This window comes from Chanos chanos, chromosome 3, assembly GCF_902362185.1.
Source record: "Chanos chanos chromosome 3, fChaCha1.1, whole genome shotgun sequence".
In the NCBI taxonomy this organism is placed as follows: Eukaryota; Metazoa; Chordata; class Actinopteri; order Gonorynchiformes; family Chanidae; genus Chanos; species Chanos chanos.
Window position 1 is genome coordinate 45,606,388 of NC_044497.1, and position 19,694 is coordinate 45,626,081.

The 19,694-nt window shown below is 41.6% G+C and overlaps 1 protein-coding gene across 3 annotated transcripts in view; it reads left to right on the forward strand.

Moving 5' to 3' along the window:
* The first annotated feature begins 1,938 nt into the window (after positions 1 to 1,938).
* The window catches only part of fnbp1b (formin binding protein 1b), a 62,271-nt gene continuing 44,515 nt past the window's right edge, over positions 1,939 to 19,694 (forward strand). For all 3 annotated transcript variants that reach the window (XM_030767433.1, XM_030767434.1, XM_030767435.1), the window contains exon 1: positions 1,939 to 1,963. In XM_030767433.1, the coding sequence (XP_030623293.1) occupies positions 1,940 to 1,963 (24 nt within the window). In that variant the 5' untranslated portion in view covers position 1,939. The remainder of the gene's footprint in view (positions 1,964 to 19,694) is intronic.

Consider the following 19,694-nt stretch of genomic DNA (forward strand, 5'->3'; position numbering starts at 1 on the left):
ACGTTCTTATCCATGCCATGTCCATGCTTAAAGGGCTTCCGTTGTGTGCAGCGGTTTAATTCATTCGAGGTGAAACAGGATGACATTATGTCAATACGAAGGTTCCGCTTAGAATTTGCCAGCCTGCAGAGGATGTAACGGTGACAGCAGCGATCTCGTGGTAAGGACTGTGGCTACTCAGTTCAGTAATATGAAGTTCTGAAATAAACTGGCAAACTGTTTTCCCCTGTTGACTCACAGTTACCAACAGCCATATCACCCTTCACAGACCTTAGCGCTCTCGGTGTTCCACGCTGACATGGCACAAATAAATATTTTACGGGCAAATAAATATTTTTTTTCTTTCAGCATTAACTGGTATTTTTAAGGAAGGCCCTTTCACCATACTTCACCCACAGAGAAATAAAATTCCAACCTGGGGAATGTCACACAACTAGCAAGGTGCATACAGGTTTGGGATCAAGGGGGTTTTATATATATAATACATGGCACACACACACACACATATATATACATATATATATATATACACACACACACACACACACACACACACACACACACACACACACACACACATATATATATATGTGTGTGTGTGTGTGTGTGTGTGTGTGTGTGTATGTGTGTATATATGTGTGTGTGTGTGTGTGTGTGTGTGTGTGTATGTGTGTGTGTGTGTGTGTGTGTACGTATGTAGGGTTTTTCCTGAATAAACGGACAAGCGGGACTTTTTACGGACTATTTATAGAATGTAGCCTATTTAGTCGACCTCAAACCACCTCTGCACTCGACCCTTTTCACCTCATCTCACAGACCTGTAACGATAGATAGATAGATAGATAGATAGATAGATAGATAGATAGATAGATAGATAGATAGATAGATAGATAGATAGATAGAGATTTTGTTAATTCCAAAGTGAAATGAATGATGACTTTACCTCACGAGGTAAAGTCGTTCCCAAGTAACATCCCAATTAATTTAAATTCTAAAATAATAAGTATAGGCCACCAGATGTCGCGACTGATCCAAATATCAAAACTCCTAATATTTCTTTAGTGCTGTATGCGTATTAGATATATCTGTTGATTCTCTCTGTCTCGTCAGGAGCCGTACCTCATTATAATGAATCGAGTCACTAAAGCGTAGTCTGCATCTGTGATATGTATATAACATAACATATATAATAACTATATAATTATTTCGTGTATTTGATTTACTTTCGACAATAAATTCTACATCACAAATTCATAATCTATTTTCTCGGCAAACCCTGTCTCGTACAGCAAACAATTCTCACACACGTAAAAACCGTTCTGCATACTGCAACTCATGATTTTACGAATAGGCTACCATTAGTACTAGATCCCTCTATTATTAGCAACATAATTAGCTTTGTCCATTTTCCACGACTGCCCATATCGTTTCATATCGATCTAGCTTGCCATCTGCTTAAATTCGGATAGCTACCGTAGAGATATTATGGACTGTTTTGCATCTCTGCCCGTTGTACTGGAGTAAACGCGCCCTCGTTGCTGCTGCAGCTGTCATTCGACAAAGAGGGTTAGGCTCTGCAGCACTGTTCATTGCTTGTTGAATACTTTTGTTATTCGCGTGTGTTTATGTGGTTGTGCGTGTATGTATTTCAAGGTCTTATCTTGGCCATTTCAGGGAAACCAAAATGACCAGGTGATCTAAACACGCACACACACACACACACACACACACATATGCGCACACAGAGCAGGAAGGGGAAAGATAGGTTGCGTGAAGAAAAAAAAAAAACCCAGAGAACGCACACCCACCCACAATCTCACTCAGGCGGCAGAGAAAGAGAGACGCGTACACCCCGGACCCTGTTGTGTTTTGAAGTTTTGAAATCCACTCCTGGATAATCCTGAATCGTGGATTACTATAGGGGACATCGTGCGGAACCATGAGCTGGGGAACTGAGCTATGGGTAAGAACGACCGATTCATCACAACTCTCGGTAGTTGAGCTTTATTTTTGTGACAACCGATAACGGTTTCGCAGGATCGCTGATTTACGACGGCTGTGTAGGAGGGTGGTTGCTCACGTGTGAACACTGATTTAAAAAAAAAAAATAATAATAATAATAATATCTTTACTTCATGTGCCCTCTACATATCCAACCATTTGAGAATACACGGCTGTAATACTGCCGTAATTCCTGTCAGATACAGTTGATATCGTTGAATGTTTTACAGCGCAATATCTTATTATATATATGTTGCATGGTAATTGTTGGTGAAATGAGACAGTGGCTATAGTCGCGAAATGGATTGAGTTTGAGGATTGACCGTTCCGTTACAAACTTCACCCATCACTTCATCCATCACTGTTTAAACAATAATGTAACCTCCTTAACGTTGCCTCAGCCACTGTCACCACGTTGCAGCTTAGCGTTTTAAGTCGGTGATATTTTGGACGTTGGCGGGGTGTGTTACAAACTAGTAGCAACCTATATTTAATATTATTTGTGTGCTGTTTACCGCAAGGATTCTGACATCTATCCGAGCGGACGACAGCGCTTTATATCAAACTGGTGGATGACAGGCAACGACCACTCATATTCATCCCAATGACGAAGAGCGTATGGTACATCCCTTGACCGCAGGATGGACATGGGCCTGTTCTCAAACTGTGAAAACAGAAACCTGCTCCGATGTGGACAAACGTTAGTCCTTGAATCGCTAATTAAGCGTCTAACACGACTCACATTGTGATCCAAATATAACCATCTGGCCAAAATCAGATTTAACATCAAACCAAGATGTGAACTGCCGTAATTTAATAAACAGATCTGTTAGTAGGCAACTGATAGTGGGTATGAAAAGATGCTTTTCTTCGTAACCCTACTCTCCCCTTAAATACCAGTTTATCAGTTTAATCCGTATCGTTCCAGTTAATGTAGGCTGATCGCGACTAATAATGTCTGCACATCAATTACACTTGTGTTATGTGCAGAATTTAAGATGACAATAGGCTGGTAAATGATTTGGGACTGAATTTGCTAGCTAGTAAGAGCTCAGCTACCTTGAGTGAGCTGCCTGTCTTGACAAAAATGCTTGTTTTGAATTGCAGACCGGATTGAGATAGTATTGATCATCTCTGATGGTTTGGAGAAGAGCTGCTGATTATTACTGTCACAGGCTATGATTCAAGTGCTTCTCCACCCTTTTTGTGAAATACTGACTCATATACTACTGTAAAGTGAATAAAGAACAGATCATTCTAAAGGGCTCTAGACTGAGTTTAAAAGAACTGAATTTTAAAAGGTCCTGAATGACTTTTAAAGAACGCTGAGGTCTAAGCAAGTTCGAACTTAATTAAAACAAAAAGAGAGATTTAAGAGAGTTTTAACTCTGCATGTGGTATCTATATAGGGTTTACATATAGGATTTTGGGTTTGATGGTTGTCATGGTTTTCACTAGCTGATCTGAAAAATTGAGGAAGTTAAAATAACAGGAAACAGACCTGTGAAATTCTTCTCTCTGTCTAAGCATATGAGTTGAAACCAGAAATGACTACGTGAATATGTAGTGGTCTCTCTCTCTCACACACACACACACACACACACACACACACACACACACACACACACACACACACACACACACAGAGAGAGAGAGAGAGAGGCACATGGGTATTTATTTCAAAACGGAAGAAAGCTTAGATCAAATGGCAAAGTCTTATGCTGCAATTTGGCATACCAAGACACCAAGCTCACACAGTTATATGTGTCCACACACACACACACACACACACACACACACACACACTCACACACACACACACACACACACACACACACACACGCACACACACACACACACAGAGGATGAGGAGAAGAAGGAGAGAGGAAGGTTTGCTCCTAAGTCAGCATTCCACAGTGATGATGTGATCCAACATGCCCACAGAGAGCAACAGGCCAGTTACACAGCAGAAATTAAAATTCTGCCCCCCTCAATCCCCCACATAGTTCTGATTTGGATTCTGGATTCTGTCCTATGCAGAATACAACCTAGTCTGTGTGGAGTCAATATGTGTGTGGGGGGTGGGTTTCTTTGGAAGGAGTGGAGAGTCAGGTGCACATCCCTTGTGTACACATCCCTCTGTAAGCTGTGTCCCAGATATTATGGGATATTTTACTAAACCATACTGAAGTGGTGCCACAATATCCTGTTCTCCTCTGACCACAGAACCACTCACTGAAGTGGAACTGTGTTTGTGTTAGAATCATCAACAGATTTCATCCTGCCACATGTGTGTTTGTGTTAGCTAAGCCAACTGCAACCACTCTTACACACACACACACACACACACACACACTCATACACATGCACACACACACATGCACACATACACACACACACACACACACACACACACACACACACTCACACACACACACACACACACACACACACACACAGTAAGGTGAAGGACAGGCCAGCTTTTAGCAGTGAAGGAGATAAAGTCTCTGAACATAAACTAGGAGAGAGGGACTGTAAATCTGTTTTCAGAGTTGCTCTGATGATTTGATAGAATGTACTTCAGGTAGTTTTGGGTGTCATTTCTGTAAAGTTCAGATAACGCACAGTTAATTCTGACGTAACACTTTATTCAATCATAACAATCTCCTTTGCTAATATTCGGTATCACTCATCATCATGTGTATTTAAAATCCAAACAACCCCACCCTTGCTCTTCTGTCTCTTTCTGTGATGTGGTGTTTTACATTGCTGGCTATGGTTCTGTGGTTTGTGGGGTTTTTAGATGCATTTTGATGTTATTTGTCATTTTTTTTGTTGTTGTTTTTGTTTTTGTGTGTATCTTTGAGAATTCTGGGCAGTTTGTACTTTTTTGTGGTCTGTTTTTAAAAAGTGTGCCTTTCCCCTTGCTCTGTTTTTTGTTGTTGTGGTGCACTGGTGTGTCATTAACTGGTGTGAGTATGTTATTACGGCAGGAAAACAGGAGCTTGTTCAGTACACACACATTCCCAAGACATTACATATAGATTCACTCACTCACACACATACACACAAAGGCAAGAATAAAGGAGATTACAGGGTGGTTGCTGCTATTTTCATGGCTCTTTAATGACCAGGAACAGCCAATAGCATTCCTCTCTGTCTGTTGCTACTGCTCTTTATTGTTTTAGGGTGGAAATGAATGATTCAGTCACTCTGACTGAACCACCAGAGTTGACTCATCTGAACTGAATCACTCAGGCTGGATCTGTCCTATGGAATCCTTGGCACTAAATCAGTCCTATTGAATTAAAACAAGTGAATCAGTGGAGCTGAAGCAAATCTCTCTGTTTGAAGCAAAGTGGCAGTTTGGCAGTGTTTGGTGTTCAGTTGTGCTTTGTTTATTGGATACTGCTGGATACTGATTTTGAATATTGCAGTCCAGTAATGGAATGAAATTTAGTTCTGCTGTGTTTTTTGCTCTGCACACTCTTGGCGTATGTGTGTGTATGTATGTGTGTGTGTGTCTCTCTCTCTGATGTGTATATTGAGAGAAGAGAGTCTGGAAATGGTTAACTCGGGGCGCAGGGAACCTTTTTCCTCTTTTCCCTACTGTTTCTTTAAAGAGGGAGCTGAAAAGGGAGAGAGATAGCGAGACAGAGAGAAATAGAGTGAGAGGTAAAGAAAGACAGAGAGAGAGAGAGAGAGAGAGAGAGAGAGAGAGAGAGAATGCATAGGTGCATGTGCATGTGCATGTGTGTGTGTGCATGTGTGCGTGCGTGTGTGTGTGTGCGCGCGCGTGTGTGTGTGCAGTCTCTGTGGGAGTAATACTTTGCTTCAGGTTTGGGAGATAAGTCTGTGTGTGTGAACTCCAGAGCTCCCATGCCTTAGGCATTACATCATCTCATTCCTCTTACTGCCAGCAGACAGGTAGATCAACACACACCACGCACACACACACACCACACACACATACACACACATTAAGAAGATACACTCATACTGGTGTACCTATTGGCTGCAGTGAGGTGTTGTGTGACATGCTGTTAGCAGTAATGCTTTAGCCACGTGTGTCTGGTGCCAGGAGGAACAGCTGCACAGTCATTTATTTGGAGAACGTTTCAACTTATTTCATTTTTTTCCCCTCCGAAAGGCACCAGATGAGTTCAGTTCTGGTCGAAAAGAATGTCACGTCAGGTGCAAAATGCCTGCATTGCTTATTTTGTTTGAAATGTCGGTTTACTCATTTAGTCCCTTTTTTGTCTTCCTTTTTCTATCGGAAACCAGAGTGATGTGCAAGTGTTATGTGTGTGAAAACTATTTCTCTGGTCTAAACTGAGTGAATAGTTTTAGTTACAGTGTAAACATTCTGCCCTGCACTGGCTCAGCATGGCCCTGTGTCTGTGTTTGTGACAGTTAATCCCAAATTAAGACGGGACTGTCACGCCCTTGTGTTAGCTAGTTAAGCTTCACCCCCCACAGTACGTTAGACCCTTTTCTGTCTGTCTGTCTGTCTGTCTGTCTCTCTCTCTCTCCCTCTCTCTCTCTCTCTCACACACACACACACACGCACACACACACAGAATAAAAAGCTGTTTGTGATCTATTAGAACAGGAGCAGACAGTTTGTTGCATGTGTGTGGGCCTCCATGTCTCTCCCCCTGGTTAACACCACAGATTTGCATGTTAAACGCAGACTAATATTAACATATCTGCTATTGTAAGAAACTGAGCAGTGATATTGAAAGACGTAAGGTGTGACTGAGGATACTCCCTAAGCGAGAGGGCAACCCTCCTCCTTCGGAGCCTGTCATTCACACGTATACACATACTTATGCTTCAGGGACTGAAATGATAGTGAGTAACAGGAAGGAAGTGACATTGCAGGAAATTAGGTCACAATGTCCTTGTGAGCAGCACTGTGACATTCAGGTTCCTCAACACGAGAAGGACGTTCAACTTTTTTTTTTTTTTTTTTTACGTTTCATTTCATTTTGATAATTTCACTTATATATGCAGTCACATTAAAAAAATCGTGTTTAGTCATTGTGTTTTGAATAATTTGATACTTTTATCTCAATCTCATGTCTTACCTCGGTGTGTTAGTCACACTTTGTATGGGGAAAACTGATTCACTCAGGCTGAGGCGATTCCATCATTTTTTATGACAGAATTCTTTGAAAATGGAAAAATAGATGAATTCTTGGCCTTTGGACAGTTCGGCAGCAGAGATGAGGATTCTTTTAGTGGAATACTGAATAGCTACACATTAGCGCATCTAGCTTTTCATTGGTTCTAAAGTGTTGCACTTATACTGCCTGAAAATATTTCAGCAACTTTTTAGAGAGTTTTTCAACATTTGAGGCTATTATTGCATTATAGCTTATCTTACGGATCAGATCTTAATCAGGAAAAACATCCTTCAGTTCCCCTAGAGTGAGTTTTTAAATAGCAAACATAGAATATGAAAACTAATTAAGATGCAGTGAACTGCCCATCTGTATATTATAGGTTCATTTTAATTTTGTACCTGTAGGTTTTTGGATTTGGTTGTTTTCAAAACCAAACTTTGCCAAATAAAGAATAGTATTTTCAAAAGAATACCATTGCTAAATAAAGTATCGATTTGATACGTATTAAAGTGAATAAAAGTTACGTTTAACTTAAAACTACAGACACATGTATGTGTGAATGTGTGTGAGTGTGTTTGTCTCAGTGGATAAGGGTCATGATGACATTTTTAATGCCATGAGGGCTATGAAAACTGTGACTATGTCTCTCTCTCTCTCTCTCTCTCTCTCTCTCATATTTATCTGATGTGGTTTGATGCTGCTACATTTGGTAGGTTTTCTGTGAACAAGAGTGTTTGTATCGATGGCTCTCAAACAGGGGCTGTTTCCGTTATGCTTTTCTAGTCTCAGACACCATACCTTTGAATTTTTTTTTGTTCCCTGAAGTGGACAGTTGGTGTGTGTCAAGTATACACATATATATATATGTGTGCAAGACTTGATAACATATTGACTTACGCACTTATAGGTGAGGGCTACTTATAGCAGAATGCAGCCTTAATAACAAATCATAAAATAACTAATGATCTTGCAGTGAACTAGAATTATGTGTTGAAACTGTCTCTGCATCAATGGAAACCCTGTTTATGACATCATCTAGCATTCTAATACCCATTATTGAGCAGTATACATTTAGGTAATTGCTGTCTTTAGTAGCGACATTTGTAATATGACGCATGCACCAACAGTCTCTATTGCAGCTCAGACCTCCCATTTTCCTGTCTTTCACAAACTCTATATAGAGGGCTTCCTGTTTCAGTGCTAAAGCTAACACAGTGGTGAACCAGTGTGACTCAAAGTGACAACCATGCAGACGGACATCCACACACACACACGCACACACACACCCGCAAAAATACACACACGCTGACACAAATACACACACACACACATACACACACACACACACATTGCTGTTTGTTGCTTTGCTACTTAAACAGGTCATCAGAAAACACATGTGACAGAACTCCGGTGATCACACAGACCTTCATGCCGACATAGATTCTTTAGGCACTCTATGCGCCCTCATACCGTCTTAAAAAAAGATGTGTTATTTGAATGCCTACCATACACAGATATTACCCCCCCCCCCCCCCCCCCCCCCCCCCCACACACACACAAACACAGATGCTTTCTCACACACACACACACACACACACACACAGATGCTTTCAGACACACATGCACACAGAGGGAGAGGGAGAGTTTGATTCTGTTGTCACTTGTTCAGCTTTTCTCCAGTTTCATACAACTTTAATCCCCTGACTGCTGTCCTGCTTCTTTGGGACAGCATCAATCAATACACACACACTCTCACACACATTACACTCAGAGAGCTGTCAGTCGATACACACACTCTAACACACCATACTCACAAGATACTTTATTAATTGGCCTACTGACTGTGAATAGGCTGACCTCTTTAATTTAACCCATATATTTCCCTCTCTCTCTCTCTCTCTCTCTAACTCAGTTAACACAGTACCATACTGGCTCAATGTGGCATGTCATCCCACGTTGCATTAGAGCCTGACAACAGCAGAACTCTGTAGCGTGCTTTCAAAACACACAGTGGCTGAAATCATCCCTACCCTCTCGTCTGTCAATTTGGAAGACGGTGTAACTCTGTTCTTTTTCTCTGCCGTCTGTTCTGAGTTTGTCTGGTTTGTGGTTTCCAATACTGCTAGCTTCATTACAACACACAGCCAGGCTAAGAATCTCCAATTGTTTTTTTATTTGCGTAACAAAACGGTTTAGTAAGAACACAAGCATATTGTCTATGTTTGTGTGTGTGTTTGTGTGTCTGTGTGTGTGTGTGTGTGTGTGCGTGTGCGTGTGTGTGTGTGTGTGTGTGTGTGTGTGCAGTCCCTCCTCTTTCTCTGGGGGCTCTATGGACAAACGTGTCCATTCAGAGAGGAAGTCAACTGTGGCGAAACATGTGATTGTTTCTCAGTGGGACGAGGGTCAGAGAAAGAGAGAGAGAGAGAGAGAGAGAGAGAGAGAGACATTTCTTAACTTCAGAGCATTTTTATAACTTCACAGCAACTGTTAAGAGGAAATGTAGAGCAACATTTACACAACACCGCAATCTACTCATTTACTTTCCTTTAATTCATTTATCAAAAATTTATAAGAAACATCAACTGTCTCAGACCTGACATCAGGTCTCAAGAGGCATCTTGTTGATGCTCATGTAGGACAACAGATTTTATTACTTTCATTAAACTTTGGATGAAGTCCAAAAAGGAATATATCTTTCTATTCTATTTATTTTATTCTATATATTCAGTTCTATTTATTTCTATTTCTATTTAGATATTATGCTTAAAAAAAGAAACATTGCGCTAAAACTATCATTATTAAAAGGCACAGAATCTATTTGACCTTAATTGTGTAGTCCAAAATAGATCATAATACTTTGAATACCTTTAGTTATGGGAACACCAGGGATATAACTTTTCTCACTGTTTTTAAATCAAAAGTATTTTACCTGCATTGAAATCCTAGTCAAGCAGTGAGAAATTTGTCTGCCTTACGCCAGAAATCAAAACCTTATAATGAAGATATCAGACAGAGAGAGAGAGAGAGAGAGAGAAGATATTGTTTTTGTTCATTTAAAGGCAGTAGACTGGGAGAACTATCTCAGTTTTTGGGGAAACAGTGAAATAGAGGGTAGAGGGAATTATATGACAAATGAATTGTTGAATGTTTGGACTTCACAGTTGCAGTGGAGCTGTCGGCCTTCGCGGGCTCAGAAACCCTTCGTTTTTCCAGCTGCTCTCTGATATTGGCTTTTTACTGTCACATCTGCTCCACATGAGATGGCTACTTCTAGATGCAAAAAATGTAATATGGTTATGGCAGTTTATGTGTTTAATATCTTTATGATAGTAATATGTGTATGAAGTCCATTGTATGCGTGAGTCCGCGGGTCATTTAAAAATGATATTGTTTAAAATTGTTGGTGTTGTGACAGCTGGAATGTTAAACAATGTAATTATTCATGTAGTGGGCAGTCACATTTCTCTTGAAATGTTTCACTTCTCTCTCGGTGTGTGTGTGTGTGGGGGTGTGTCTCTGTGGGGACGTATGTGTATGCGTCTGAGGACTAATACCTATGAGCTTGATCAGGGAGTGTCACTGAAATGAGGTAGACAGAGACACACACATGCTCTCACAAACACACACACACACACACACACTCTGGACTATCACCTCGTGCAGCTGTCTGCGTGTGTTTCTCTGACCAAGGGGACAGTGGAACAATCGTGATCATGGACTGTGCTAAGGGCGAAACTCTGTTTAAAGTGCAGCAGTTGAGGGTGAGTTCTTTCTGACCACAACTTAAAATCAGCAGTCATTCTTAAAACTTTCCCTTTTTTCCCCTTTTTTTTACAATTGCCATTTAATAGTAAGCTGTGTATCTTTGTAGGTCATTGGGCCGCAGGGTGACTGGATCATTGTTGCATATTAATTCATTACTGCTGAGTGGTCAGGGGTTTGAGTCTGGGTCTTGGTGACTTCTCTTACAGATGTAGGAGTGTGATTGGATAGGAAGGCTTCACATCTGGATCAGATAAACGCTGTGTTACTTGTTTTAAAATGCTTCAGAATTGCCTGCCAGTCCCACACACTCTTATGTGGACCAGGACTTGACCTGGAATGACTTTTAGTGATTAAGATTTTGGTGACTTGATTAGAATCCAGTATATTGTTTTAGAACAAATGAGGGAGCAAATGAAAGAACAAATGAATAAATGAATGAAGGAATGATGAGACGGAGGGAGAGGTGGAAATGGAGAGTCTGCCGATGAGTGTGGGCTGGAGTGTAGAGTAACGTTAAAGCACTTTAATTATGGCCACATGCTGACCTGTGCCACTGCACATACACACACGCGCACGCACCGCACACGCACACACGCACACGCACACGCACACACACTAGGGGTGTAATTCAGGCCATATGGTGGGATTTTTACCGGGCTGGTTTTAGTGGGATGTTTTGTTTTGTATCGACCTGCTCCTTTCATTGAAGTCAGTGTTGGAACATGAAAGATTTAGCCCTGACTTAGTGTGATCTGTAAATAGCCTGTCTCTGGAATGGGTTTGGTTATAGAGCAAGACACACACACTCGCGCACACACACACACACACACACACACACAGAGCCCAACCCAGTTCATCAGACACTCCTTTCCCCCGCTATTGGAGGCAGATCCACCGTTGTAACCAGAGCTGGTATGTTTCCTGGTGTATGTGGGTGTGTGTGTGTGTGTGTGTGTGTGTGTGTGTGTGTGTTTATGTTCAAAAGATATTTCAATAGTGACCCGTATAGCATGTCTGTGTTTGCAGACATGCTTTGTATGTGTGTGTGTGTGTGTTTATGTGCGCATGCATGAATGTATGTCTGTGTGCTTTATGGCTACCCGATACTTATCTGGATTGATTGTAGAAGATGTTCACGGACAGAAATATGTAAAATGAGTGAGAGATGTCTTTTTTTGTCTTTTTGTAAGTTCTGTTTTGTTTCCTCTGAAACTCAGACAAATGGCATTAGTCTGTACTCTGAAATGGACAGAGGGAATCATGTGCAGTACAGCACACTACAGAAATCCACAATGCACTTACCATAGAGGGAAGTGTGCACCTGAACCTGGTCACATGGTCAGAGGATTTCAGCCTTAACCAGACATGTACACAACACTCGAGCAGGAATTGATTCAGTTTTCTCTCCGCCCACCCAGAAAAAGTTCTGGATAATTTACAGTTCCCCAAAAAAGGGGACTTGCAAAAATGTCATACGAAAGTGTTTAACTCCTGAGACCGTAGTCAAGCACAGGAGCATTTCTCTCCCTGGAATGAGTGTCATGGTATAGGTCAGTGACGTAGGTCAGTGGTTTTCATCTCCAGAACTGAGGAGCCATTCCCCTGCCTTTGTTTTGAGCCTTCACCGATCACAGGTTTGATGAACAGTTGATCAGTGGAGTCAGGAGTGTTAGCGCTGGGCTGAAACGAACATATACAGGGCAGGGAAACCCTGAGGAGCAGGTTGAACAGTGGTTGAGCAGAGCAGGGGGTCCCCAGGTGTGTGTGTGTGTGTGTGTGTTGTTGTGTGTGTAACACCTGAGAAGTGAAACACCTGAGTTGCTAAAGCCTCATCACAGAGATCAGACAAATGGAACTGAATATTAGTTCTCTTTCTCTTCTCTAAAGGTTCTACACTTCCTCTCTAATCTGTATGGATGTATATGTTTGTCTGTTTGCGTGTGTGAGAGAGAGACAAAGAGACGTCTCCATCAATGGTACACAGGGGTAGTTACGGTTCCTTCTCTTAGCCTGTAATCATACCTGTTTGTGTGTGTGTGTGTTTGTGTGTGTGTGTGTGTGTGTGTGTGTGTATCTGAGAGAGAGACGGAGAGACAGAGGCAGTCAGGTACACAGGTATAATCACAGTTTTTGTTCGTTACCTGTAATCACAGTAGATTTTTTGTTTGCGTACAGTTTGCGTAGATGTGTGTGTGTGTGTGTGTGTGTGTTTGCATGCATGTGTGGTTTGGTGTTTTTACTAGTTATTCAGGTCTTTCACTGGTCTTTACTGTTTTACCAATATTTATTATTTTTCAGACTAGTCTTCAGAAGTTTGTCTTTGGTTTATTGGTTAGACCGCTGTGTTTGGTGTTTTGGAGTTTGTTTCCATAGTTTGAATGTTGCAGTTTACCGGTTTGACTGGTGTTTTGCCATGTCAAAGTTTAAGAGTCAGAATTTACAGGTTCGGCCGGTGTTGTGGGGTTAACTCTCAAAGACTTGTTGGTTCTGTGGACGTCTTCAGCTGTTTAAGAGCGTGTGTTTACTCATACTGTAAAAATAGCTTTGGTATTTAACAGAGATGATGTTTCAGAGGGCACGATCTCTCTCTCTCTCTCTCTCTCTCTCTCTCTCTCTCTCTCTCTCTCTCTCTCTCCCTCTCCGCACATGTGCATGCATACTTTTGTGTCCTGGTGTATGCATAACATGCACATGCACGCACACATACATGCATGCACACGCACATGCACACGCACACGCACGCACGCGCACACACACACACACACACACACACACACACACACACACACACACACACACACACACACACACAGATGATCATATGGAAAGCGGATGCAGGACAGAGAAAAGGTTTTGTTTTGTCTCTGCTGCAGAAGTGATTCTATCCAAAGCAGTTTAGCACCTCTCCCTCTCACATGCCAGTTGCCAAGCAACCACACAGGCACATGAATAAATATCAGTACATTTGGAGAGCATGCATCTTATGATGTGCAAAAGTTGAAAAACATGCAAAATATAAGCAAATGCAGGTCTGCTGTGCCCTAACATGGAAAACTACAGCAGAGGGTACTTCAAACCATGAGAGTCGTTATTTTTAGGCTTGATAAATGTTCGGTTCATGATATTTGAAAACAGATATTATAATTTTGTGCATGTGTTTATATATCTTGGTTTGTACATGTGCTGTAATTGACAGGAAGCGTGAGTGCAGTGTTCTAGAAGTTAAGGCAGCATTCTAGAACTTTGGAACAGTACTAATACTGATGATCAATAGTTTTGTGTATTCTAAAAGTATTTTTAAGTTTAGGGTGATATTCTTGCATATCTACTCTCTCTATCTCTCTCTCCCTCTCTCTCTCTTGCTCTCTCTCTCACACACACACACACACACAGGCACACACACACACGCAACACACATGCACACACACACACGCACGCACGCACGCACACACACACGCACACACACACACACAACACACATGCACACACATATACAATGTCTCTGATGAATAGCCACTTAGTGAGAGTGGATTGTCCTGATACATGCTTATCGACCGAAGCCAGCTCTATTTCTCTGTCCTGATGATCGATTTGTCTCTGACTTTCCTGGATTCATGTGATTGGCTGATAATGATGTCAGTCATTCTCGACTGGGGTATTCTATCTGTAGTTACTGGGTGGAGTTAAAGTGGAAAGAGCTGTAACATTCTCTCTCTTTCTCTTTCTCTCTCTCTCTCTCTGTGTCTTTTTTTTTTATTCAGGAACAGAGGAACGCTTAAAACTGTGTAAATCAGCTATCTCTGTTTATCTGCGCTTTCTCTCTTTAACTAACATTTCATAACGGTATCTTTTAATGTTGGGCCTCTCTTTCACTTTTTATGTTAGAGAGAAAAGAGTGAAAGTAAATCAGTGTAGGTGGAAGGGTAATCGAAAAAGAGGGGAGATGACTCTGTTAGTGATTCCAAATCTTTTAGTTCTGCATTCTTCTTCAAATGACGCTTGTATTGTTTCCTCTTTTTCTCAGCTTTACTTCTGCTACTTCTTGATGTGATGGTGGTGCTGGTTTTGCTCCTGGTATACCACGAGAGAAAGTGTAGCCATGGCAACTATGCTAATGTGGCTACCCAAGCCAGGCTCCACTCCAACCAGTGCCATTTGTGTGTCCACAGTATCCAAGCTAGTTTGTCTGTGTTGACAGTGTTTACTCTTCTTTCTTTGGTAATGCTAACTAAACTCTATATTGTACTTTAAATGCAGATGAATATTAAAACAAAGCTTGTTGCAATGTAGGTCTTTGTTTTTACAATGCAAATATTTATTTTGTCTGAGCTAAATGTAAGTAATGTTGTTGTCCATTCTTAAACCCATTTTAAATCTCAGTAGTGTTCGATCGTATTTTGGACGTAAAGGCAGAAGAGATTTGTGGGGTTTGGGATGTGAGTGGTTCTGTTCCAGCGAGTCATGAGTCAGAGTAACAGAACAGGAAAGGAGAGGATGGAAGAGTCTAGAGACAGGAAGTCATTGTAATGTGCTGATAGTTCTACTCGTTTGCACGTTGGCTTAATCGCACACATACACTGACACCGAATGTGTAAGGATCAGACCAGAAAATGCTGGAAAGCAGGCTGAGAATGAGAGATATGAAAACCAGGCTTTTGGCTCAGATGCGGTCTCTCTGTAATCTCAAATGACACAGTCAGATTGCCGACCTTTAATAGAGCAAGTGAAAAACAGATAAACACCTGCAAACGACTTCTCTCTTCCTCTCTCTTGCTCTGTTTCTTACACCTTTCTTTCTCGCTGACATATTGTTGTATTTAACAAAGTAATTTCTTTCTTTCTATTTGAAGTCCAATTTCTCTGTTGAGAGTCTCCAGATGTCTTTGTGTACAGGAATGCTGGCTTTGTGTTGAGCAGGCAATGATGACGAGTGCTTTGACAGTGGTGGGCCTTGATGACGTTCTGTACAGTAAAAGTTTTGCTAAATCCTTTTAATTGTAATGAACACTTAAAAATTTAATACATCTCTCTCTCTCTCTCTCTCTCTCTCTCTCTGTCTCTTTATCTCTCTGTCTTTGTCTCTCTCTCTCACACACACACCTCTTTCCCACTCCTCCCTTGGTTTTGGAGGGTCATTTCTGTTTGTGTGACTATGGACTGGTCAGGCTATGTCCGGCCTGCCAGCTGGTACCCCCCCTAAGTCTGTCTGGCACTGAGTGGCGTGGGGAGGAGGGTCTTTTGAGGGGGGTTTCGCAGAAGTACAGCTTGAGCAACCCTGAGCTGCCAATGAACTCAAAAACCCGGGAAGGGCTTTGGAAAAGTGCTTTGTTTTGGGCAGCATGTTTTTTTTCAATGATTGGTTAACCCAGTGGATGGCTGACATTCAGTTAAATAAATCGGTGCCGTGTCCCTGAAATGCAGATCTGAAATATTTTTTTCTCTCTCGCCGTAGGTGTTTTCAACAGATTTGTCTGTTTGGATTTTTTTGAATGGCGTATGTCCTTTACAAACTCCATCCATCTTTCTCCATCTGCCCTTTGTGCTCTAGCCTCCATATATCTCAGGCTATGACACTATGTCTTTCTCCCTCTGGCTGACAGAAAGGCTATAGTTTTTTTTGTTTCTTCATGTGCTTATCCCACTGTAAATCTGATTTCTGGGCTCCTAATCACCGACCCATAGCTGGAACTGCGCCATTGAATTACTGTGGTACTAAGTCAACCTACAGGGGTACAGACCTGAATTAGGTAAGACGCAGCAGGGGTGGCTTGGGCATTGTTTTATAGAACTGCATTGTTGAGTTGCACCAAAAAGTACTGAATCAGCCTCGGTTGGTCCCGGTACAGAACTATCCTTTAGCATACAGAGCTACAGTTTTGAATTACCCCACAGAACTACAGTACTGAATTAGTTCACAGAGCAACAATGTGAATTGATCTACATAACCACAGAGCTAAATTGGTTACAGGTTTACGGTACTGAGAATTCATAATTATTTTTATGAACCAACACCATGCTGTACTTGTATGATGACTCAGAGATCAAAGGTCAAAGTACCTGTATACACACACATATAGCATAAGTGGTACGTGTGTGTGCGCGCGCGCGTGCGTGTATGCATGCGCCCACGCGCCAGTGTGAGAGAGAGACAGAGAGGTGGGGATTGACCTAGAAAAACTAATCATCTTGATTGTGTCTGAAATGATGTGAATATGACATACGTGCGTGTTTGTTGAACAACCTGCTGTACTAAAGCCTGATTCGTTCTGATTAAGTTCTGCCTGTTCGTAGCCTGTGAGTAAAATCTGTTCATCTCTGAAACAAACACAATTAGCTGGTCCTTGAAGCATTTTTGAATGATTAATGCTGGGTATTTGCATTGCATGCTCCTCTTGGACGGAAACACCCTGATGGCATGCCATAGAGGGATTCTTTAATGTTTTAACTGTGACTCAGATGGCAGCAAACCCCATAGTTGACACTATAGTTGGCACCATAATTGGTACGCCTGGTTTAAATTCCCAGTACATTCTCCCTCAGCATTCCCGACTGTGAAAGCCAAGCACACTGCTGTCCCTGTGACAGCTGGTGCGACCGACAGGAGAGTGTGTATGATCTGGATGGAACGCTGTATATAGATATGAAGTTGTGTGTGTGTGTGTGTGTGTATGTTGTTTTAGTTACCATAAACATCTATTGCTCAGAAGCGGAATGTAACTTGAACAGGCTGTTATGGTATCCAAAGCTGTGTGTGTGCGTGTGTATGTGTGTGTGTGTGTGTGTGTGTGTGTGTTAATGTGAGTGTATGTGTGTGTTCTCATTTGCATCATCATTTGTGTTATGATGTTACTGGCTGACTCACCACTGGTGCATCAAAATCCCCTAAAAGTCTATCCAATGACTGCACAACACACACACACACACACGTTTGTGTGATCAAACATGTGTACACGTAACTCTCCCTCTCCTTCTCTGTGTGTATTGGCCCAGTTATGTATCCAATGATTCTCCATACACAACACAACACAACATGACACAGCGCAGCACAACACAACATGACACAGCGCAGCACAACATAACACAACACAGCACAGCACAACATAACACAGCACTGAGATAGATCAGTGTTATATTGCTTCACTGTTCATCCCTCTGTTGTTCCCCAGTGTCCTGTGCAGATATCTCACACATTTAACTGGGCTGCTGAGCTCTCCATTCGGTTAATGTATCCTGGATAGTCCTTCTGCGCTGATTGAGTTAAACTGAACAGAGCTGAACTCAACTGTTATGTAAGACTATAAAGCTTAGACCATGTGGGAGCTAAAACTGAACATATTTTATGTTCAGACTCCAGTCTGCATCCTGAACAATGATGTTTGTGTGTGTTTGGGTGTGGGTGTGTGTGTGTGTGTGTGTGTGTATGTGTGTGTGTGTGTGTGTGTGTTTGTGTGAGTTTTTAACTAGTTCTACTTAGTATTCTGAAAGCTTATATGTGCGTGATTGGTTGTACTAAGCTCTCTGAATGAAAGCATGTGTGTGTGTGTGTGTGTGTGTGTGTGTGTGTGTGTGCGCGTGTGTACATGTGTGTGTGTATGTTTCATGGCAGTTATGTAGCAAGTATAGAGAGGTTTTGATCAGCTTAATAAACACAAACAGTGTTAAAGAGAGTTTTTTTCCCTACGTCACCTAATCTTAGAGAGCTCGCAGGAGCAAGCACTGATGGATAATCACTCCCACTCTAGTAAGCCGATCAGACCACTAAACAAGTCCTTTCCCTTCTTCCCTCCTTCTCCTCTAAGGTTTACTTGATCCATTCATCCATTTTCTTGGATTTTATTGACTATATCAAACTGAATTCAGACGTTCTGATTGGGATTGAGAGATAGCAGGAACAGTTTCACTCTTAGAGTCAACTCATTTCGTTTCATCTCCGGTAAACGATGCTACGCACTGACTTCTTTGAGTTCTTGGACAAACGGAAATCGAGCGTGGGTTCTGTCAGGTCATTTTTGGATGACGTGAGCCCATCGCCCCCTCTCTCTCCGCTCCAGGAGTACCTGCAGGTCCTGCTCCAGATGAAGATGATCAGCAGTGTGAGTCTTTGTAGTGGGTCCTTCACCATGTTAGAGTGGTGATGTGTCTTGTGACGTGTCTGAGTATTATACTTTTAGTGTCTAAATGTAACAGCTCATCAATAATATGTGTATGAGTAAGAAGTTAAAACTGGCTAAATCTATGTGGAGACAGATGCCAGTGTATAGAAAGAAAGAAAGAAAGAAAAGAGGGAAGAAGGGGAGGAGGAGATGGAGAAAACAATGCTTTGTAGCACGAGGGTGCTAAAGCGCAGTTCTGAAGACATGGTGTCCACTTGCCTTTTGACCTCAGCACATTATCAAAGGCCTTTTTTTTCTACCTCTGAAACAGGTCTGAGCTAAGGTGATTGAGATGCAGCTGTTTTCAGATATGAGAGAGAGAGAGAGAGAGAGAGAGAGAGAATGAATGTGAAGTAAACTGAGTTACTTCCTGCTAGTTTTCCATTGTGACAGATCTGAGCCCTCCATCTTTGTCTGACTATAATATATAGCACAGTTTTTTGTTTTTTTTTAAGTTTAGAAGATAGGATCCACTTGCAAACACATTTCTGATCTCGTGGAATTAAATGTTTGGCTATTTGTAGACAGGCTAAATAAAGTGTCTTAGTGCTGAATGAAAGGAGAAAAATGAGCTGTTTAGTCAGTCTCCTGGATTGTACTGTTGTTGACTAGTAGGGACGGTACAGATCATTTTACACTGATATGG